General features: G+C 45.9%; 1 protein-coding gene across 2 annotated transcripts in view; it reads left to right on the forward strand.

Moving 5' to 3' along the window:
- LOC146812894 (killer cell lectin-like receptor subfamily B member 1B allele A) overlaps positions 1-24,677 on the forward strand; it is a 237,375-nt gene that overhangs the window by 137,602 nt on the left and 75,096 nt on the right. For both annotated transcript variants that reach the window (XM_085614635.1, XM_085614636.1), the window contains one exon: positions 16,761-16,867. In XM_085614635.1, the coding sequence (XP_085470761.1) occupies positions 16,761-16,867 (107 nt within the window). The remainder of the gene's footprint in view (positions 1-16,760; positions 16,868-24,677) is intronic.

Consider the following 24,677-nt stretch of genomic DNA (forward strand, 5'->3'; position numbering starts at 1 on the left):
CACTATCCCCTACTCTGCCCGAACACATCTGCTCTGCCCTAAACCCTGAAACACTACACCCAGCACTACCACCTACACTGTCTGAACACAACTGCACTGCCCTAAACCCTGAAACACTACCCCCAGCACGACCCCCCACACTGCCCGAACACCACTGCACTGCCCTAAACCCTGAAACACCACCCCGCATGACCCCCTACACTGCCCGAACACCACTGCAATGCCCTAATCCCTAAAACACCACCCCCAGCATGACCCCTTACACTGCCCGAACACCACTGCACTGCCCTTAACCCTGAAACACCACCCCCAGCACGACCCCCTACGCTATTCGAAAACCACTGCACAGCCATAACCCCTGAAACAGCACCCCCAGCATGACCCCCTACACTGCCAGAACACCACTGCACTGCCCTAAACCCTGAAACACCACCCCCTGCACAACCCCCTACACTGTGCAAACACCACTGCACTGCCCAAAACCCTGAAACACCACCCCCAGCATGACCCCCCCACACTGCCCGAACACCACTGCACTGCCCTATACCCTGAAACACCACCCCCAGCATGACCCCCTACACTGCCCGAACACCACTGCACTAAACCCTGAAACACCACCCCCAGCACGACCCCCTACACTGCCCGAACACCACTGCACTGCCCTGAACCCTGAAACACCACCCTCTGCACGACCCCCTACACTGTCCAAACACCACTGCACTGCCCTAAACCCTGAAACACCACCACCAGCACGACCCCCTACACTGCCCGAACACCACTGCACTGCCCTAAACCCTGAAACACAACGCCCAGCACGACCCCCTAACCTGCCCGAACACCACTGCACTGCCCTTAACCCTAGACACCACCCCCAGCACGACTCCCCTACTCTGCCCAAACACCACTGCTCTGCCCTAAACCCTGAAACACCACCCCCAGCACGACCCCCTCCACTACCTGAATACCACTGTTCTGCCCTAAACCCTGAGACACTACCCCCAGCACATCCCCTACTCTGCCCGAACACCACTGCTCTGCCCTAAACCCTGAAACAATACACCCAGCACGACCCCCTACACTGTCCGAGCACAACTGCACTGCCCTAAACCCTAAAACACTACCCCCGCATGACACCTACACTTCCCGAACACATCTGCCCTAAACCCTGAAACACTACCCCCCGCACTACCCCCTACACTGCCCGAACACCACTGCACTGTCCGAAACCCTAAAACACCACCCCCAGCACAACCCCTTACACTGCCTGAACACCATTGCACTGCCCTAAACCCTGAAACACCACCCCCATCACGACCCCCTACACTGCCCAAACACTACTGCACTGCCCTAAACCCTGAACCACCACCCCCAGCACAACCCCTATGCTGTTCGAAAACCACTGCACTGCCATAAACCCTGAAACACAAGCCCCGTACGACCCCCTACACTGCCCGAACCCCTACACACTGCTCTAAACCCTGAAGCACCACCCCGCACGACCCCTTACACTGCCCGAACACCACTGCACTGCCCTAAACCATAAACAGCACCCCCAGCATGACCCCCTACACTGCCCGAACACCACTGCACTGCCCTAAACCCTGAAGCACCACCCAGCACGACCCCCTACACTGCCCGAACACCACTGCACAGCCCTAAACCATGAAACACCACCCCCAGCACGACTCCCTACACTGCCCGAACACCACTGCACTGCCCTAAACCCTGAAACGCCACCCCCCTGCACGACCCCCTACACTGTCCAAACACCACTGCACTGCCCTAAACCCTGAAACACCCCCCCCAGCACGACCCCCTACACTGCCCGAACATCACTGCTCTGCCCTAAACCCTGAAACACCACCCACAGCTCGACCCCCTACACTGCCTGAACACCACTGCACTGCCCTAAACACTGAAACACCACCCCCGCAAGACCCCCTACACTGCCCGAACACCACTGCACTGCCCTAAACCCTGAAACACCACCCCGCACGACCCCCGACACTGCCCAAAAACCACTGCAATGCCCTAAACCCTAAAACACCACCCCCAGCATGACCCCGTACACTGCCCGAACACCACTGCACTGCACTGCCCTAAAGCCTGATACACCACCCCCTGCACGACCCCCTACACTGTGCAAACACCACTGCACTGCCCTAAACCCTGAAACACCACCCCAGCACGACCCCCCACACTGCCCGAACACCACTGCACTGCCCTAACCCCTGAAACACCACCCCCAGCATGACCCCCTACACTGCCCGAACACCACTGCACTGCCCTAAACCCTGAAACACCACCCCCAGCATGACCCCCTACACTGCCCGAACACCACTGCACTGCCCTAAACCCTGAAACACCACCCCCAGCATGACCCCCTACACTGCCCGAACACCACTGCACTGCCCTAAACCCTGAAACACCACCCCCAGCAGAACCCCTACACTGCCCAAACACCACTGCACTGCCCTAAACCCTGAAACACCACACCCAGTACGACCCCCTACACTGCCCGAACACCACTGCACTGCCCTAAACCCTGAAACACAACACCCAGCATGACCCCCTAACCTGCCTGAACACCACTGCACTGCCCTTAACCCTAGACACCACCCCAGCACGAATCCCCTACTCTGCCCTAAACCATGAAACACCACCCCCAGCACGACCCCCTCCACTGCTTGAATACCACTGCTCTGCCCTAAACCCTGAAACACTACCCCCTGCACATCCCCTACTCTGCCGAACACCACTGCTCTGCCCTAACCCTGAAACACTACACCCAGCACAACCCCCTACACTGTCCGAACACAACTGCACTGCTCTAAACCCTGAAACACCACCCCCACATGACCCCTACACTGCCCGAACACCACTGCACTGCCCTAAACCCTGAAACACTACCCCCCGCACAACCCGTTACACTGCCCGAACACCACTGCACTGTCCGAAACCCTGAAACACCACCCCAGCACGACCCCCTACATTGACCGAACACCACTGCACTGCCCTAAACCCTAAACCACCACCCCCAGCACAACCCCTATGCTGTTCGAAAACCACTGCACTGCCATAAACCCTGAAACACAACCCCCGTACAAACCCCTACACTGCCCGAACACCACTGCACTGCTCTAAACCCTGAAGCACCACCCCCGCATGACCCCCTACACTGCCCAAACATCACTGCACTGCCCTAAACCATGAAACACCACCCCCAGCACGACCCCCTACACTGCCTGAACACCACTGCACTGCCCTAAACCCTGAACCACCACCCCCAGCACAACCCCCTATGCTGTCTGAAAACCCCTGCACTGCCATAAACCCTGAAACACAACCCCCCTACGACCCCCTACACTGCCGGAACACCACTGCACTGCTCTAAACCCTGAAGCACCACCTCCGCACGACCCCCTACACTGCCCAAACACCACTGCACTGCCCTAAACCCAGAAACACCACCTTCGCACGACCCCCTACACTGCCCGAATACCACTGCACTAAACCCTGAAACACCAGCCCCAGCACAACCCCCTACACTGCCCGAACACCACTGCACTGCCGTAAACCCTGAAACACCACCCCCTTGCACGACCCCCTACACTGTCCAAACACCACTGCACTGCCCTAAACCCTGAAACACCACCCCCAGCACGACCCCCTACACTGCCCGAACACCACTGCACTGCCCTAAACCCTGAACCACCACCCCAGCACAACCCCCTATGCTGTTCGGAAACCACTGCACTGCCATAAACCCTGAAACACCACCCCTGTACGACCCCCTACACTGCCCGAATACCACTGCACTGCCCTAAACCCTGAAGCACCACTCCCGCACGACCCCCTACACTGCCCGAACACCACTGCACTGCCCTACACCCTGAAACACTACCCCAGCACATCCCCTACTCTGCCCGAACACCACTACTCTGCCCTAAACCCTGAACCACCACCCCCAGCACAACCCCTATGCTGTTCGAAAACCACTGCACTGCCATAAACCCTGAAACACAACCCCCGTACAAACCCCTACACTGCCCGAACACCACTGCACTGCTCTAAACCCTGAAGCACCACCCCCGCATGACCCCCTACACTGCCCGAACATCACTGCACTGCCCTAAACCATGAAACACCACCCCCAGCACGACCCCCTACACTGCCTGAACACCACTGCACTGCCCTCAACCCTGAACCACCACCCCAAGCACAACCCCCTATGCTGTCTGAAAACCACTGCACTGCCATAAACCCTGAAACACAACCCCCCTACGACCCCCTACACTGCCGGAACACCACTGCACTGCTCTAAACCCTGAAGCACCACCTCCGCACGACCCCCTACACTGCCCGAACACCACTGCACTAAACCCTGAAACACCAGCCCCAGCACAACCCCCTTCACTGCCCGAACACCACTGCACTGCCATAAACCCTGAAACACCAACCCCTTGCACGACCCCCTACACTGTCCAAACACCACTGCACTGCCCTAAACCCTGAAACACCACCCCCAGCACGACCCCCTACACTGCCCGAACACCACTGCACTGCCCTAAACCCTGAACCACCACCCCAGCACAACCCCCTATGCTGTTCGTAAACCACTGCACTGCCATAAACCCTGAAACACCACCCCTGTACGACCCCCTACACTGCCCGAATACCACTGCACTGCCCTAAACCCTGAAGCACCACCCCCGCACGACCCCCTACACTGCCCGAACACCACTGCACTGCCCTAAACCCTGAAACACTACCCCAGCACATCCCCTACTCTGCCCGAACACCACTACCCTGCCCTAAACCCTGAAACACTACACCCAGCACAACCCCCTACACTGTCCGAACACAACTGCACTGCTCTAAACCCTGAAACACCACCCCCACATGACCCCTACACTGCCCGAACACCACTGCACAACGCTAAACCCTGAAACACTACCCCCCGCATGACCCGCTACACTGCCCGAACACCACTGCACTGTCCGAAACCCTAAAACACCACCCCAGCACAACCCCTTACACAACCCCTTACACTGCCCGAAGACCACTGCACTGACCTAAACCCTGTAACACCACCCCCAGCACAACCCCCTACACCGCCCAAACACCACTGCACTGCCCTAAACCCTGAACCACCACCCCCAGCACAACCCCCTATGCTGTTCGAAAACCACTGCACTGCCATAAACCCTGAAACAAAACCGCCGCACAACCCCCTACACTGCCAGAACATCACTGCACTGCCCTAAACCATGAAACACCACCCCCAGCACGACCCCCTACACTGCCCGAACATCACTGCACTGCCCTAAACCATGAAACACCACCCCCAGCACGACCCCCTACACTGCCCGAACATCACTGCACTGCCCTAAACCATGAAACACCACCCCCAGCACGACCCCCTACACTGCCTGAACACCACTGCACTGCCCTAAACCCTGAACCACCACCCCCAGCTCAGCCCCCTATGCTGTCTGAAAACCACTGCACTGCCATAAACCCTGAAACACAACCCCCATACGACCCCCTACACTGCCCGAACACCACTGCACTGCTCTAAACCCTGAAGCACCACCCCCGCACGACCCCCTACACTGCCCGAACACCACTGCACTGCCCTAAACCCAGAAACACCACCCTCGCACGACCCCCTACACTGCCCAAATACCACTGCACTAAACCCTGAAACACCACCCCCTTGCACGACCCCCTACACTGTCCAAACACCACTGCACTGCCCTAAACACTGAAACACCACCCCCCAGCACGACCCCCTACACTGCCCGAACATCACTGCTCTGCCCTAAACCCTGAAACACCACCCCTGTACGACCCCCTACACTGCCCGAACACCAATGCACTGCCCTAAACCCTGAAGCACCACCCCGCATGACCCCCTACACTGCTAGAACACCACTGCACTGCCCTAAACCATGAAACACCACCCCCAACACGACCCCCTACACTGCCCGAACACCACTGCACTGCCCTAAAGCCTTAAACAGCACCCCCAGCACGACCCCCTACACTGCCCGAACACCACTGCACTGCCCTAAACCCTGAAACACCACCCCCAGCACGACCCACTACACTGCCCGAACACCACTGCACTGCCCTAAACACTAAGACACCACCTCCAGCACGACCCCCTACACTGCCCGAACACCACTGCACTGCCCTAAACCCTGAAAGACCACCCCCAGCACGACCCCCTACACTGCCCAAACACCATTGCACAGCCCTAAACCCTAAAACACTACCCCCAGCACGACCCCCTACACTACACAAACACCACTGCACTGCCCTAAACCCTAAAACACTACCCCAGCACAACCACTACACAAACACCACTGCACTACCCTAAACCCTAAATCTAACCCAAGCACGACCCCCTACACAACACAAACATCACTTCACTACCCTAAACCCTAAAACCCTACCACCAGCACGACCCCCTACACAAACACCACTGCACTACCCTAAACCACTACCCCCAGTACGACCCCCTACACTACACAAACACCACTGCACTACCCTAAACCCTAAAACACTACCCTAAGCACGACCCCCTACACTACCCAAACACCACTGAATTATCCTAAACCCTAGAAAGGTAACCACCACCCCATGCCCAATCCCACTTACCTCTCACTCCTCATGGTTACTCTCTCCTTGTGGTTCCTGCTTCATATCATCTCTGAGGGGCGTGCATGTCATTGTGAGGAAACGGAACAGCCTCTGTTTCCTTACAACTACGTGGATCGTCTAAATAGTTTTAGAACTCATGGTCATTTACCATGCATACCTTTACAACAAAATTCATTGAAAGGCATGATTGGTAAATGGCCATGCATTCTAAAAAAAATGCGTAGTAATGACTTCACGATGTACAACGCATGCGTGGTAATGCATGCGTTGTAATGGTATCGTGAAGTAAAAAAGTCGTTGTAATGGCTGTTTACCGATCGAAGCTGGCCCCTGTTCTTCAGTGAGTCGTTTATTTGATAAATTAGGAGGAAGGAATGTGTTTTTTTTACCAAAACGTGCATTCCCAGCTGTTGTATTGTGAAAGTGTCCGGTGGCCTGGTTTCACTTCCGGTGAGAGAGTGGAAGAGTCTGTTTGGGGTTCTGCTGTTGGACGGGGCCAGCGCGACAGGTCATCAGAAAACACAGCTAATGGAAAGCGTTGTCCCCGAAGTGTGGAGCAGTGTCATGAGAGGTCAACTAGTGTGCGTCTCACCGCAGTATGACCGTACCGCGAGACCCATGTCCCGCCTCCAGTGAACGGAAGGAAGAAGCGGCATCCATCGCAGGTCCTCTTGAAGACCGTTGTAGCATTAATTCTAGGGAATTCTAACCTTGGTTTTCCTGCCTGATACAATAAGAAGATCCTGTGTTATTCAGTGCTCTCGTTACCTTTTCTGTGGGTAGTGGTGCTTGTCACTTCGCTGCCCCACCGGTGCACACGACTGGGCTCCCCACCTTGTGTGCCATCTGCAGGGCTTCTGCCCTCGGATCACTGGTTTTGGTTTCTGGAGTGGCAACATAAACAGTTGCTCCCAAAGGACTATCCCGAACACTTAGGTGTATATCCCCTGCGCCAGCATTCCGTGAAAATTCTTTCCTAGCTGTCCCACGTCGACGACGATGTCATAAGAGCACGGCTCCACTCGCGACACCGTATGACGTCATAGGAGCCATAAGAGGACCTCGTCGGTGTGCTGATGTCAGTTCCACCCTTTTTTTCCGTGCCACCGAGGTAAACAGATGGACCGACACATTTTCACATGTATACATAGTATACTAAATATATATATATATATATATATATATATATATACACACACAAATGCATAACCAATAAAGGCATAAAGAAATAGGAACAGATCAAGCATTTCTCACTATTAAAATATAAGCATGATAATGACATATTAAAAACATTCATGCCAAACCGTAAAAGCATCTTTTTGGTAGAAACAGGTGGACAACGGGGAGGCGGGTGGGACAGTGAGGAATCCACAGGCAGACGCTGTATCCACCAGAAAAAGCGTTAATGAAGGTAAGTAACTTGCTCTTCTGATGGATACTTCTGCCTGTTGATTGCTCACCTTTTAAATAGAATCCCCAAGCCGTACCTCACCCGGAGGAGGGTGTCTATCTGACTAGACCAAAAAATCTTGCAAAACAGATCGAGCAAAATGGCCATCCCTCCTAACCTCCGAATCCAATAATAATCGAATAATTTTTAGTCTAAATTATATTGAAAATAATACTTTAAAAATACTTTTATTATTAAATTTAGACAAATACTTAAAGCAAAACTTGTATTTATAATTAATTTAAAGATATTTCATACTTTACAAACTATGCCGAAGTCACGACCCCAGTGCGACTTTTCAAAATGGCTACCGGAATGCGCGCAGCCATCGTGTAGAGTGAGCGAAGGGTGCGCGACTTCTGTATAATGTTTTTTTTTTTTAAAAGAATGAATACAGTTTTCCTAACTAAAAATTATTCACAATTTTTAAAAATATAAATATATGTATATATATATATATTCACTGGAAAAACCATAGGTTTCAGGCATGTTAGACTTAGAAATTAGCATTTAAAAAACCATAGAAATTCACTGAAAAAACCATAGGTTTCAGGCACGTTTTAGTTAGAAATTAGCATTTGAAAAACCATAGAAATTAACTGAAAAAACCATAGGTTTCAGGAACGTTATAGTTAGTTGGACATTTCATTCGTACAAAACCATAGAAATTCCGGCGTTATAATTAGTTCAGCTAACTATAACTCGCGCCACGGCTGATGACGTCACATAATACATCATTCATGACATGGTCAGCGACATCACTGATGACATGGCCCCCCGGGACACTCAGGATTGAAGAGGAATTAATTCCCCAACTAAAAACGTGCCACACGGCGTGTTTGCACACATGTCACCTCAGGCCCCGCCCCCTCCCTTCATCACTGTGCAAACGCGCCCCATGGCGTGTTTTAAGTTGAAGGATTAAGTCCCCTTGAATCCTGTGGGTTCCTGGGGTCCAACTAGCCCTCTAGGTACCTCCAGTAAGTACCACAGAGCTGCGTTGCAAAGAGGTGTAAAAAGGGACGTGGCCTCTGATCCCCTCTCTGCAACACAGCTCCCTGGCGCATACTGGAGGTTCCTGGTGGGCTAATTGGCCCCCAGGGACCCTCAGTATTTAAGGGGAATTAATTCCCCAACTTTAAACACGCCAGGGGGCGCGGTTGCTGAGTGTTGCAGGGAGGGGGCAGGGCCTAACCGCGATGCCGGCTTTTAATAAAAAACATTCTAAGAAGGGGGGCTGTGTGGCCCCCCTTCTCTTGCCTTTTTTGTGCCCTGGGAACCCCATCCCCCAGGGCTTGGCCCCCTATTTAAAAAAAAAAAAATTTAATGGGTGGGGGCAGCGTGGGCCCCCTCTTGTGGCCCATTCCGGCCCCGGGGACCCTATCCCCCGGGGCATGTCCAAACATATTGTTTTTTTATAGGAAGGGGGGCTGCATGACCCCCCCACCTAAGGCCTCTATTGGCCCCGGGGCCCGCCTTTATTTATTATTTTTTATTGCGAGGGGTGCCGTGTGGCCCCCCTCCTCAGTCCAAATATGGACCCGGGGACCTCATCCCCCAGGGCTGGCCCTCTCCTTTGGGGACCGTGGGGGGAGCCCCAATGCCCCCACGGTCCCTGCCGGCTCTCCTCCTCCTGCGGGAGCAGGCATTGCTTTTCCACTTGGGGAGCTGCTGACATGCAGCTCCCCGTGTGAAAAAGCAATGTGGTTTGATTTTTGAAAGCAAGAACAGGTTTCCTTAGCCATAGCAAGCAGCAGTGTCCCGGGGGTGGGCACGCTGGGACACTGCAGGAGCCGGCCCTTGGGGGTGGCATTCCCCATGGCCATCACTGGCTCCATGAGGGGGACCACGTGGCCCCCCTCCCACATAATGCAAAGCCCCGAGGGGTGGTGGTCCTCGGGGCTCGGGGTTCCGTTACGGACCCCCAAATTTAAATATTAGTACCCTGGGAAGGTGGCGGTCCCTGGGGCATGTGGGGGGGCTCGAGCCCCCCCCCGCACAGGTGTATTTTGTTTAAAAAAAAGAAAATCCGGGGAGTGGCGGTCCCCGGGGCTGCGGGGAGACAGTGTGCCCCCTGCAAATAATTTATGAAAGCCCCAGGGGGTGGCGGTCCCCGGGGCTTGGGGGGGCTTCGGAGGCCCCCACAGATTAAAAAAGAAGCCCCGGAGGGTGGCGGTCCCCAGGGCTGCGTGGGGGCTGCATGCCCCCCGCAACTCAATAATCTTGCCCCGGGGAGGTGGCGGTCCCCAGGGCAGTGTGGGGGGGATTGGGGCCACCCCACACTTTTTTTTCCACTGCCCCCGGGACCTGGCCCACCCAGGGGCTTCAATACAACGAAGCGCGTATCCCGCGCTTTTTAAAAAAATATATTTTTTGGGACGTATTCGTGCACCCAGCGCGAATTTGGCCGATTTATTTTTTGCCAGGGACCCCCTGAGCAGGCCTAGGGGGTCAGGATGTTTCTACCCTGCCCCATTTTGTTATTTTTCACCTTTTGTTTTTCTGTTTTCTTCTGCCTCTTTTACCGAGGCACAAGGTGGCTGCCAACACTTCCTGGTTTGGAGTGTTGACAGCCAATTAGAATAAAGCTCGTGGTCGGGAGGGTCCGCGGGTCCACCGCGGTATAGATATCGAAACTTTAAGTTTTTTGATTTTCTCAGCAACTACTGAACGGATTTACACCATTTAAATAAAGGTCTCTTTCTGAACCAAGGGCTACCTTTTTGCTAAATTTGGTGTAATTCCGTTCCGCAGTTTTGGCTGTAAACGTGTCTAAAGTTTCCTATGCGAAATTGATTTTTTGACCTCTATGTTTTTTAATTTCTCAGGAACTACTGAACAGATTTACACCATTTAAGAAAAAGGTCTCTTTCTGAACCAAGGGCTACCTTTTTGCCAAATTTGGTGTAATTCCGTTCAGCAGTTCGGGCTGTAGTCGTGTCTAAAGTTTCCTATGGCAAATAACATGGAGAAAACACGTTTTGGGACCCCCCTTTTTTCTCGGCCCCCGCTTGTCGAATCACCCCGAAACTTTCCGGATAGGAGCTGACCGGACCAGGCCATAAGTTTTGAAAATGTTTAGAAGATTCGTCAACTGGCGCCAAAGTTATTGGGAATACAAAAAATAAGTTTCCTATGGAAACTAGGTCCTAACTACAACTATCTACAGGCGACCGCCAGTAGATAATATATATATATATATCACTGAAAAAACCATAGGTTTCACACATGTTATAGTTAGCGGAAATTTTACTGATAAAAAACCAATGAAATTCCCCCGTTATAGTTAGTGCAGGCAACTATAACTCACGCGACCGCAATCCTCTGCTGATGCTAATACTGTATTTAGACACTTATTTGCCCATGTCTTCTTCCATACATTTTTAGCTATACATATATTACAAATATTTTTTTTTCATAAAGACACATATGTCATCAGCAGAAGATTGCGGTCGCGTGAGTTATAGTTGCCTGCACTAACTATAACGGGGGAATTTCATTGGTTTTTTATCAGTAAAATTTCCGCTAACTATAACATGTGTGAAACCTATGGTTTTTTCAGTGAATTTGCAAGGTTTTTTAAATGCTAATTCCTAACTATAACGTGTGTGAAACCTATGGTTTTTTCAGTGAATTTGTACGGTTTTTTAAATGCTAAGTTACTTTACGCCATTCGTGGCGTGCGCGCCAACTTAACGCCGTTCGTTCCGTGCGCGCACGGTGCGCTTCGCGCACCGTGCGCGTACAGTGAGCACGCGGTGCGCTTCGCGCACCGCGCGCCCACTTTACGCAGTTAGTGCCGTGCACGCACGGTGGGCACGCGGTGCGCTACGCGCACCGCATGCCCACGTTACGCTAGATGGGCCATGTACGCACGATGCGCTTCGCGCACCGTGCGCACATGGAGGACATATGATGCACTTCGTTTTGAAAGGTAATATTTTAATTTTTCGTATATTTTATAAGCCATGCACAAATGGTGCCCTTCGGGCACCATTTGCACACGGGGTGGAGAGAGTGTGGATAATTTTTTTTTTTATTATTTTTTTTTTAAATATTTTAGTTTATCTCATCTCTAATAAGCAATGCACAATTGGTGCCCTGCGGGCACCAATTGCACACGGGGTGGAGAGAGTGTGGATCATTTTTTTTTTTTTTAATTTTTTACCGTACGCGTACGGTAAGCGTAATCGGCGAAATTACCGAAAAAATAAAAATTCCGTTTTTGGCCTTGGGGGATCTTTGGGGACTCCCTCAACATGGCTATGTGTGTGGGAGCTGTCTAAACAGCCCCTTTACATGTTTTTGGGCTTTATATTTTAGAAATCACTCTCAGTGCGAGAGAGAAAATGGCGGCCGCCGCTTCCTGGTTTCGGCCGATTCGAATGTTTACTAAGATCTAAGAGCCAATCAGAATCGCGCTCGCGCACGCCACCGTACGCGTACGGTAAGCGTACCGTAAGCGCACCGTAAGCTGGCTCAGATATATATATTGATTTAAAGGCTATTTTCTCAGAATCTACTGAACAGATTTACACCAAACCTACAAAAGGCACTTCCTTGACCTGAGGACTACCTCTCTGCCAAATTTCTAGTAATTCTGTTCAGCCGTTCGGGCTGTAGCCCTGTCTAAAGGTCCTATGGAAAAATGCATGGGAAAAACGCGTTTTGGGACCCCCCTTTTATCTCAGCCCCCGCTTGACGAATCCCCCCGAGACTTTCAGGGTAGGAGCGGAGCGTAGCGCCCCACCTATTTTGAAAAATTCACGAGGATTCGTCGACCGACGCCAAAGTTATTCAAAATAGAATGTTGCAGATTTCCTATGGAAACGTGGTCCTAACTATAACTACCTACTGGCGACCGCCAGTAGGTAATATATATATATATATATATATATATATATATATATATTCACTTAAAAAACTATAGGTTTCACACATGTTATAGTTAGCTGGACATTTCACTCCTAAAAAACCAATGAAATTCCCCCGTTATAGTTACTGCAGGCAACTATAACTCACGCGACCGCAATCCTCTGCTGATGACGTCAGATATTACATCACTGTATTTAGACACTTATTTACCCATGTCTTCTTCCATTAATCTTTAGCTATACATATATTACAAATATTTATTTTTCAGAAAGACACATATGTCATCAGTGATGTAATATCTGACGTCATCAGCAGAGGATTGCGGTCGCGTGAGTTATAGTTGCCTGCAGTAACTATAACGGGGGAATTTCATTGTTTTTTACGAGTGAAATGTCCAGCTAACTATAACATGTGTGAAACCTATGGTTTTTTAAGTGAATTTGCAAGGTTTTTTAAATGCAGCGTGCGCCCTCTGTGGGCACTCGGTGCGCTTCGCGCTCCAAGCGCCCACGGTTTGCAGTGCGCGCAGGGTGCGCGCACCTCGCGATTTTTAAAAAAAAATAAAATTCGTTTTTTTCACCCTTGGGGAACCTTCTGTGACCCCCTGACCAAGGCTAGGGGGTCAGGAACTGTCCACTCTGCCCCCTTTTCACGTTCTCAGCCTTTTTTTTTCTCCACCTCAGACTGCGAGAGACAAAATGGCGGCCGACACTTCCTGGTTTCGACCGATTCGAATGTTTACCGACATCTAACAACCAATCAGAATTGCGCTCGCGCACGGCAGGGTGCGCGCACAGTGCGCGCACGGTGCGCGCGTATAGATATTGATATGCTTTTAAATGCTATTTTCTCAGGAAATACTGAACAGATTTACACCAGACCTGCAAAAGGCACTTCCTTGACCTTATGGCTACCTCTCTGCCAAATTCCACGTAATTCTGTTCAGCCGTTCGGGCTGTAGCTGCGACTAAAGGTCCTATGGAAAAATGCATGGGGAAAACGAGTTTTGAGACCCCCCCTTTTTCTCGGCGCCCGCTTGACAAATCACCCCGAGACTTTCAGGGTAGGAGCTGAACGGAGCGCCCCATTAGTTTTGAAAATTTCGCGAGGATTCGTCAACCGGCGCCAAAGTTATTCAAAATAGAATTTTGAGATTTCTTATGGAAACTAGGTTGTAACTATAACTATCTACTGGCGACCGCCAGTAGATAATATATATATCCTGGGATTTGAAGTCCTGAATTACGAGCAAAAGCCGAATGAAACTATGCAACGAAAAAAACAAGAAATATTGATGTGTATACCACTTGGGGGTTAAATTGTAACCTGAATATAAGTATTTGTACTATTTTTCGCTGCTCTTCTGAATAACGGTGATAATTACAAACAATCAAAAAACTGGTAATGTTACTGCCCCTTTAAGAACTGGAAGCATTGACGGTTGTCCTTTCTCTATGTTATTTAAGTTACGTTATATTTGAAATCTAAACGAACCCACTGAGACCACAGCAAGCGGCATATGATTAAGAGTCGTGGGAATCGAAACGCGTCATGCCTGTTGTTCTTGGAATAAAGAATTTTATCTGGCACTGTTGGTGTGGCCCGTATCGCGTTTTTGAATAAGTGCGTTTTCTTTGGATTTACCAGAGGCGTCTAACACCTCAAAACGGACCCCGATCCACGAGGAAGTGGAATTCCCTTTGTCAGGGTGTTGGTGAAGCGAGGAGCTTATGTCATGGAATGCCCTCCGGCTGTTCAAAATGGACATTAACGAAGTTCTTGATGGAAGGGCCGTTCTGCGAGGCCCGCTGCAAACTTGGGAAATGAACATAAAAGCAGCCAGGATTTGTACTAGGAACTTTTCCTATGCACCCCGTGTCAGAGGTAATGAATTCTGAAAGACAAACAACAGCTATATTGGAACTCAGTGGTAGCGGGACTTGACCTTGTAACACTGTTACTGAGTAATGGAACTTTCCTTTTGAAGCAAGTGTTGCACTCAGTAAACGGTGAAACATTGTGCAGTTTTGCCAAAATCGACATTGAGAACCAGTTAAAATGGAAGGGGCAATTATAATGTATCCTGGGATTTGAAGTCCTGAATTACGAGCTAAAACCGAATGAAACTATGCAACGAAAAAAACAAGAAATATTGATGTGTATACCTCTTGGGGGTTGAATTGTAACCTGAATATAAGTATTTGTACTATTTTTCGCTGCTCTTCTGAATAACGGTGATAATTACAAACAATGAAAAAACTGGTAATGTTACTGCCCCTTTAAGAACTGGAAGCATTGACGGTTGTCCTTTCTCTATGTTATTTAAGTTACGTTATATTTGAAATCTAAACGAACCCACTGAGACCACAGCAAGCGGCATATGATTAAGAGTCGTGGGACTCGAAACGCGTCATGCCTGTTGTTCTTGGAATAAAGAATTTTATCTGGCACTGTTGGTGTGGCCCGTATCGCGTTTTTGAATAAGCGCGTTTTCTTTGGATATATATATATATATATATATGGATATATTTATATAGATAGATAGATAGATAGATAGATAGATAGATAGATAGATAGATAGATAGACAGATAGATAGATATATAGATATAGATAGCTAGATAGATAGATAGATAATATGTGATATATATGTATTTTAAAAGATTTTAGGGAAGCTGCATTTCGCCTTGTTATGGAAAAATAGTGGACTCCTTTGAATTGTATATTTACGACAGAATAAGTAATCTTGTCCATTAAATCATTTACGTTGGTGCATTTGATGCATACTAGAACTGGCAAGTTGCTTAGTTTGAATTATTCTTCGGACATTATTTAACATTATGTAATATGGTCATTTGCATATAAATACTTTGAATAATAATATCTGTGTATTGAGTCTGTCACGGAATGTGAAATAATATTTTTTTTTCATTACCCATATAAGGTCTAAACTCTTGATTAACAAAGTTACAATATGTAAAAACAATTACAAATGTTACTTAAAAAAACAGAAGAAAAAGCCAAACACAATTTTCCATAGATAGCCAGAGCCATTCTACAAGGGGAAAGGCATGTGCCTCAATATCCTATTTACCGAAATCTGAAGTGCATGTGCAGTACGTAGAGGTGAATCGACTCTTTTTATAAATGCTTACACCCAGTCAATTCTTAGGCCTGTGAAACATTTAACAATTTTATATTTATTATGTGTGCATTGATTTTCAATCCTCCTCTGGCATTTGATGAAGGAATAAACAGACTAAGAAAAGTGTAGTCAGGCTGCTGTTTTTAAAGGCTGCACAATAACACCATGTTTGGAGGGTTATGGTAGTGGTTATGTCCTTGGAAATTGGTATTGAATTGCTCTTTATTTTTTATATCTTTTTTTAAACCTATGCTCAACCTTTCCTTGAACAAGGTATATGCCTTCCTCTATCTGCTACTAATAGGTACCTAACATGGATACAGAGGGAGAGAATACAGGTATTCTCAATACATTCGACCATATGAAAGGTTCTGATTAAATGGTTCTCCTTAGTGATCAAAGTAAAGAAAGGCGCTGTGGATCACCCCCGACACAAGAGGGGATACTCATATGCCACTTGACTGTATGTATGACAGAAATGATAGAGAACCTTTGTAACCGATATGTGATGTTTTGTTCACACTCATGCATTAAAGAAAGAATATTTATGGCTGAACTGAACCAGTCAAAAATCAAAGAAGAATATTCAAGCATTCCTCCTCTGTATATTGCATGGATTACAGGATTTCATGAAGGCTCAAGTGGAAGCCACAGCCTGGATAGGACTGTTTAATACAACACCAGGAAGGAGGTGGACCTGGGTGAATGGATCCGCGTACAAGGAAAAAACGTACGTTTATCAATCATACTTTTTGTATTTCATGTGCTTGTGTACTTCTATCCACGTAAAGGATCAGCCATAGAACCCCCTGGAGCACAAGTCAATAAGGGTCTGTTTCAGCACAGGGGGACGTCTCTTCTACGCTTCTCAGAAAAGTCAATTTTGATGAAAAGTAAATAGGAGAGTTCATTGCAGTAGGAAGATGGGTGGCGTTTACTAGATGAAAATACATATATAAGTCTCTTGCCTAAATCAGGAGGATGGCCATGCATACAACGCAATAGCACAATTACAAAGTGTATGGAAGTTATTCTAAGTAAAAAAAGCAAGCATTTATGTTTTTTAAATGTATGCATACATGCCAAGAAAATTAGAGTAGTAAATAGTGTTGCCTGTTTTGTTGCATAAATTCTTTGATATTCTGGAACACAAAGCAAGCAACTTTAGAAATGAGCTGACACCATGTAGGCCTGATAATAGTTCAAAAGTGTTTGCCTCTCTTCTTTTTATCTTCCTTATGTTTCTTCTTTCATCATATAAATTCTTTGTGTTCAAAAGATTTTATTGAAGATTTTATTGAATCCAACAATATATAATATTGTCTAAGAAAATAACAAGATATCAGGCAAAAATCTGCAATAAACTCTGTATAAATTACTAAAGTCTTTATAAATTTTGGGAAAAATGGGAGGTGGAAAGGGGGAAAAGGAAAAAAAAGAAACAATTAGAAGGGAAGGGAAGGGACAGGGAGTAAAATAGGGGAAATATCTAGATATAAATAGAGAAACATGAAGAATATATATCCTTTACCATGAATCATAATTATCACTACAATGTACATACAAAAACTACAACAATCCTTTCAAACTTAAAAGTAGGAAAGAGAATAAAAGATTTATGGGGGATCAAAATTGTCAGACAATGTAGGAAATACAGTAAGCAGCAACCATAACCTCAGGAGATTAGGAGAGGAAGAACATTGCATCATATACATGGTATTCAATTTATTATGCGAACACACAGAAACCTACCACACCTTATATGATAATTTAGCTGAGGATTTCCAGTTAAAAATAACTTGTTGAAAGGCAATCGCTAATGGAATATCCAATAATTTATCACTTGAAAATGAAGGAAGAATAGATTGAAACAATGTACCCAAAAATAAATGAAGCACATTAAAAGGGTGGTGTATATTAAAAATGTTTTGAATTTGTGCTCATATCCTACAATAAAAGTAAAGGGTACCAGGGCACCTAAATATCATATGTATAAGATCTGCTTGATGAAAGTCAGAAGACCAGCACTTCGGAGAAATACCTGAGGAAACCTGGTGCATTGTGTAGGGGTATAATATAATCTATGATAAATGAAAAAAAGACATTGAGCAATACTAGCTGATCAAGAAATTTGATAAATATGGGTCCAAATTGTATTCCAAAATGCCACTTGCCAGCTGACCCCCAAATCTCTTTCCCATAAAAGTTCGATCTTGGATTTGGCTTGAGTAGGGTTCATCAATGAAAGACATTTGTGAATTGTTGCTGCATTAGGACTAGTTAGCAGAAACTCAGTAAATCTGGAAGAGACAGGGACTACGCTGGATTAAATATTTGGAAGGGAAAAGCATTTATCAAGCACCACATTCGTCAATGATAGAAACGAGAATAGAAAGACGGGACAATGATAACTTTTGCAAAATTTGTAGAAGAAAAGGACAAAACCTCCTTAAAAGAGAAGGGCTTAACAAAAGCCCTTTCAAGATCCAACCACAGAGGAGCAAGGGGTGAAATTACATTAGAGGTCCAAAAACTAACTTGTTGTACAGTATATGCTCTATGATAATAATAAAAGTCAGAAAAGATAGACCCCCAACAGCTTTGGGTTTCTACAGAAAGAGCTACTCACAATTTCTTTTTGTGCCACAAGAAAGAAAGAAGCAATGAGTTAAACCTCTTAAAAAGGATTTATATATATGAAAAGGTAACATAGAAAGAATATATATGAAAATAGGGGAGACAATCATCTTAATCACATCTAAGCGACCCCTCCAAGAAAGAAATAAGGGATTCCAGGAAGAAACCAGATTTCCAACCTTTACATTAAGATAACCCTAATTGTATTCGCGAAAGAGATTGTCACCCATATACCTGAATATTTGATTTTGGCAGAAACTGGCTACTGAAAGCAAGTCATACAATAGGGATTGCTGAAAGTCAATTAATTGAGGGGAAGAATTTCCATTTTATCTTTATTCTCCTTGTAGCCCGATACCTCAGAGAAAAGAGAAATCTCCATCAAAAGAGAAGACAAAGAACTTTCCAGAGATTAAATCAACAAAAGAATATCATCTGCATAAGCAGCAAATTTCAAGTGTTGATCACCATATGGAAAGCCAGAGATCAACGGATTAAGATGATTTTGGTAAAGCAAATGTTCCAGCGCCAGTACAAACAATAAGAGGGAAACTGGACAACCTTGCCTTACTCCTCTGTAAAGAGAGAAATATGAAGAAACTTTACCATTAACCACAATAGAGGTTTTAGGAGAGTGATAGAAAAGGGATACATAAACAATAAATATAGGGCCAAAACCATGCCAAGCTAAGTATTTAAGCATAAACTCCCAACTGAACCTGCCAGAGGTCTTCTCAGCATCTATTGTTATGGCCGCAAGTGAGGATTTAAACAGAAGGGCTCTGCTGAGAACATTGAACAGTAAAAAAGCATTATCAGAGATAAATCTACTCTTAATAAATCCTGATTGCTCTTTTCCAATGAGGCACGGGAGAGAGGACTCCAAACGAAGAGCAAGCAATGTATCAAAGATCTTATAAATCACATTTAACGATGAGATGGGTCTATAATTTTACAACCCTGGGGATCTTTACACTCTTTATGAATTAAACATACAATAGCTTCCTTAAATGTACAAGATATGGAAGCAGGATCAACAAAACAGCTAAACAGGTGAAATAAGTAAGGAACAAGAATATTTGAGAAATGAAGAAAAAAGGCCACTGTAAAACTATCAGGTCCAGGGGATTCCCCCAGTTTTAACTTTTGCAATGCACAGGAAATTTCCTCAGCGGTAAGATCCTTCTCTAAGGTTTGAAAATCAAAATCTGGAGGAATGGTATGGGAGACTTGACTCAAATAATTTACAATAGTGGAGGACTAAGCCGGTGCTACTAGAGTATACACAGATTTATAAAATTTAAAAAACTCTTCTAATATCATTATGATTAGTAATAGATCTACCTTGAGTATCAATCACTGAGTCAATAACTCGCCGTTCTTTCCTATCTTTCACATAATTTGCTAACAGCCTTTGTTTTTCTCACCATAATAACGTGCATTCTGTCTAAGAAGAATACAATTAGCCTCATTGGTAGAAATAGAGTTACATTTTAGTTTTGCCTGAATTAAAGTATGAAGATCTGACTACACTTTAGAGGAAAAGTACTTTTGTTCCAAAGATTTTGTGGAAGATACTAGTGCTGTGTGTTCCTTAGCACAATTTCGCTTAGTACTAGAAACATAACGCAAGATAAAATCCCTCGCAGATGCTTTAAATGTATCCCATAACTAGGGAGGATAAACAGAAGCGTTATAATTAGGCGCAAACAATTCAGAGGTGAAAGAAACAAAAGAACAATAGAAATGAGCATCTCGTAAGAGAGATTTATTAAACCTCCACCTATGCAAAGAGAGATAAGGGAGAGTCAAATCCAAGTCAGTAATAACCATAGCATGGTCAGAGAGGACATTTGGGGAAATATATGATTGTGTGATATGCTGCGAGAGAGATTTAGATTTAAATTGTGATCTAAACGTGAAAGTTTACCATGAGAGGGTGAACAATAAGTATACTCCCGCACAGTAGGATTAAAGAGCCTGCATGAATCTAATGAGACAACCTGTGTGATGGCCATACAGAACTGTTTATCGACTCTGTGACTTAAAAATTGGGCCAAAGAACATCTGTCGAAAAAGGCATCCATAACCTGATTGCAATCATCACCGAAATAAAATATGAGTCATGATATTGTGTACATTTCCTAGCAATAGAAGGCCAAAATGTGAAATCAAGAATCGTAGGGGCACACACATTTAACACTGTAAGAAGAATATTATCTATAAGACAGGTAACAATAATCCATTTACATTCATCATCCATTTCCTGTGAAATAAGAGTACAATTGAGAGATTTCCTACACAATATACCAACCCCATTCTATTTATTTAGTGACGGGGGAACAAACACATTCCCCACTCAGCCACGTTTGAGTTTGAAAGCTTCCAATTCCATGAGGTAGGTTTCTTGCTGAAGAACTAGATCTGGATTAGATTTCCCCAAATGGGATAATATGCTCTGTCTTTTAACTGGATTTATAGATCCTTTAATATTTCATGTTATTATACGGAATTATAAAAAGTAAGACAAAGGTAGCATTGCTTGAGATCATTAACCTAGAAAAGAAAATACAGAGAAGAGCAAAAGGAATGGAAAATGGACAAATGGATATGAAAGAGAGAAGAATAATAAAAAGAGATTAAGGAAGACTAGGGGAGACAAAAGGGAAGTGCGAAAAGGAAGAAAGGAAATCCAAATAAAGAGACAGTACATATCCCAAAGGGATAGCTGAAGTAATATACCTGAGGAAGTAAGGAAGGGAAAAGAAAAGGAGTGGCGACAACACATGACACGCCCAAGGGGAGAGGATTCCAAGCTATGCCAGGACTAAAAACACTTAAAATGATGGACCAAATTAACACAAATACATAAGACGAATCTTCAAAGAGACAAAAAGAACATCATAAGACATCTTATAAAGCATAACTAACACCACAAAAATATGATTTAAATGTATTAAGTCAAACATTACATTTCAAACCAGCTGAGGAGAATACAGATAAAAAAAAGAAACAAGAAAATCAACCACTAGAAGGACCAGCAGTATCCATATTAACCAAATTATGCGACTGTATACATGTCTTAAGTTCTGCTGCATCTTCAAACGTCGTAGTATTATTCTGAAAAGTCACTTTAAAAATTCAGGGGTGAAAAAGACCATATCTGGAGAACGTAGGGGAGCACGAAGATTATGAAATTCCTTTCGTCTTGCTGCAGTAACATTGGAGACATGAAGACTCTTTGACCTAACCAAGTAACTTGACGCTTTGCTTTAGCTGCAGAAAGCACTGCCAGCAAGTCTGTACATTTCAAAAAAAGGATAATGACACCTCTGGGTGTAGCAGAAGACGCAGACAAAGAAGGACGAGGCCCAAGCCTATAAGCCCCCTGGATGTTAATCGAGGTTGAAGAAGGCATAGCTAACATTTTCGGGAGGTAGGAGGTAAAAAAGGAGACAGGATCATCCCCCTTCCAAAGCCTCACGTGAGCCATAAATAAAGAGGTTATTCCGTTGATTCCTGTTTTCCAAATCTTCTGTGTGCTGTTGGAGCCTACGCACCTCATGTTTCAAAGAATGAATTTTGTGAGTTTCCTCACGCAGATACAAAATATGTTGTATCATCGTAGATACCCGATTCTCCATTGAATACCTCCTATCATCCAGATGTTGTATTCTATTTTTAGTCTCTTCTACAAAAGGACGTAATTCACAAAGTTCCTCCAGCAACATCTAGGGGACACAGACTTTTCAGGTGAAGGGGGATCTTGCTTCAACCTCTTAGATGCAAAAGAGGGCAATAATGTTTTGCTTCCAGCAGTCTGAAGGGAGACACCTCGGACAGTGGCGGAATTTGTCATTTCACCAGAAGAAAGCAAATGGACTTCTGAGAGTGCTTTTGAAACAGGACCAGCACACAAACCAGCAGTGGAATGCATCTTAGGGGTAAAAACAAACTGTGGTTTCCATAGCCTTCCTGTAAACAACATATACAACTTGTCAGAAGTTGATGATGTCTCTGGTGTTACTCAGACCAAGCTAGGACAAGTGAAGTGCCACACAAAACCTCCAAAAAGCTTCAATTCGACATAGGCATCAGGAATCAAAACCAAAAACTAGCCTAAAAGGTACAGTATATCCAGATTATATCTTATGTTAAGAAACTTCTTCAGCTTGTTTAGGTATTTTGCTTGGGACATTTGCAGGCTATGTTAGGAGCTCCTTATCATTTCTCCATTTTACTGATTAATAATAATGTCCTCAAACTCTTAAACCTTTATCACGCGCTTAGTTTCTGGTTAGACTGGTTGTGTTCACTTGTATGTAGTTTGTGATAACGCCCTCCAGTGAGGTATATCTGTTACTACAATTTGCACATGATGACGGACCGAATGCTGAATTAATCAAACATTCACCCCAGTCACAGATCTGGGTTAAATCCATAATTTGTTTGCATGCCACGCTGTTCCAGTTTAGACTCAGCCATATCCAAATCAGTCTTGACCCTACCTCATGGGAACAGTCCAGCCCTAACTGCTAGACCAGATCTTCCCCGAACCAGAAACAAGGATCCTGGGACCGGTTTGCACAGCACGAAAATTCACCTCTCTTTGCTTTTATGTATCATGCACCATTTCCAGCTGAGTATGTCAGGTGTAAGATTTAAACTAGCTTTCTGTGATTTCAGTGCACAAAAAGAAAAGTTGAAGAAGAAATAAAGCAATTTCAAAGAGACTTCTACAGTCTGTAAAAGGTAGAGCGTGCCTCCATTCTCCTTATTCTTATTTGAATGCAGCACTCAAAATGGTGGCTGCTGCTGAGGTGGCATCTGCGACACCGAAAGAAGACCTAAATGAGCGCCACACCTAATTTCAAATGGCACCACTTCAGGCCAGTTCTCACCTCCTTCCTCTCTGCCAAAACGTGTCTGTCATAATGGCGTGAAGGGACACCAAAAAGCCATGGTCGTACTATGGCGCGGCGGACCTCCCTTACTAGGCGGCCATCTTAGGTGGCATCGAATCCATGCTCCCCATTTTATACATTCTTCAACCTCATTTCTTGGGCTGCAGCCTGTTCCTCATTCGTGTGCTTGCAGTCTGTTCCTCGTTTGGGTGCTTTTGTTGACTTTCGATTTCTTATCTCCTGTTGTTCTCATACCCTGTCATTTCTGCAGAACTCCCTGTGTGGAATTTCTAGGTTATCTCTTGTGCTGGTGTAAGCAATTGAGAGTAACCCTGGTGATGGAATTTAATGAGGTTATAGAGTGTCTCATCATGTCTTCGTGTCTTGGAATAACCCCTGTTAAATTGGTGACGAGCGAGTGGTTGGATTTCACTGTATGGATTCGGATCTCACTGTATTTTGATAAGGGTCTCAACATTCCATTCATTAGATTCACATGACTAGTGAGTTTTTGGATGCTCTCCTCAACTTCTACATCAGGGAAAATCGTGGATTTTCTATGTGGCCGTGTGTCTACTGCCTGCTTCTTGTTACTGGGGACTATACTGCATGCTGCCTTCTTCTGGACACTACCTCTTAACTATCTAAGATAGCTTTGCCCGGGATCGCAAATCACAAGGATTGGTGCTTTATTCCTGGTTCCGAAGCATGTAATTAGTACATGACTGTGAGCCTGGAGCGCACGGACAAAGATCACCTCACCTCGTGCACCAAAGGGTGTAAATCTATATACCGCTGCACATGGACACCTCTTCCTCGCGCGCTGAAGAAACATCTTTCAAACAGGGTTACGTCTTCCAGCGTTTCCCTTGGTTCCCTGCACACCGACGTCGAGGCGTCTCACGCATGCCAAACACTTAACGTGAACGCCATTTTGGGTTGGGTCACTGGGATCCAGGACAGCACTCAGCACGCCAGCAGTGACCCGCACACTTACTT

Source organism: Triturus cristatus, chromosome 7 (assembly GCF_964204655.1).
Source record: "Triturus cristatus chromosome 7, aTriCri1.1, whole genome shotgun sequence".
Taxonomy (NCBI): domain Eukaryota; kingdom Metazoa; phylum Chordata; class Amphibia; order Caudata; family Salamandridae; genus Triturus; species Triturus cristatus.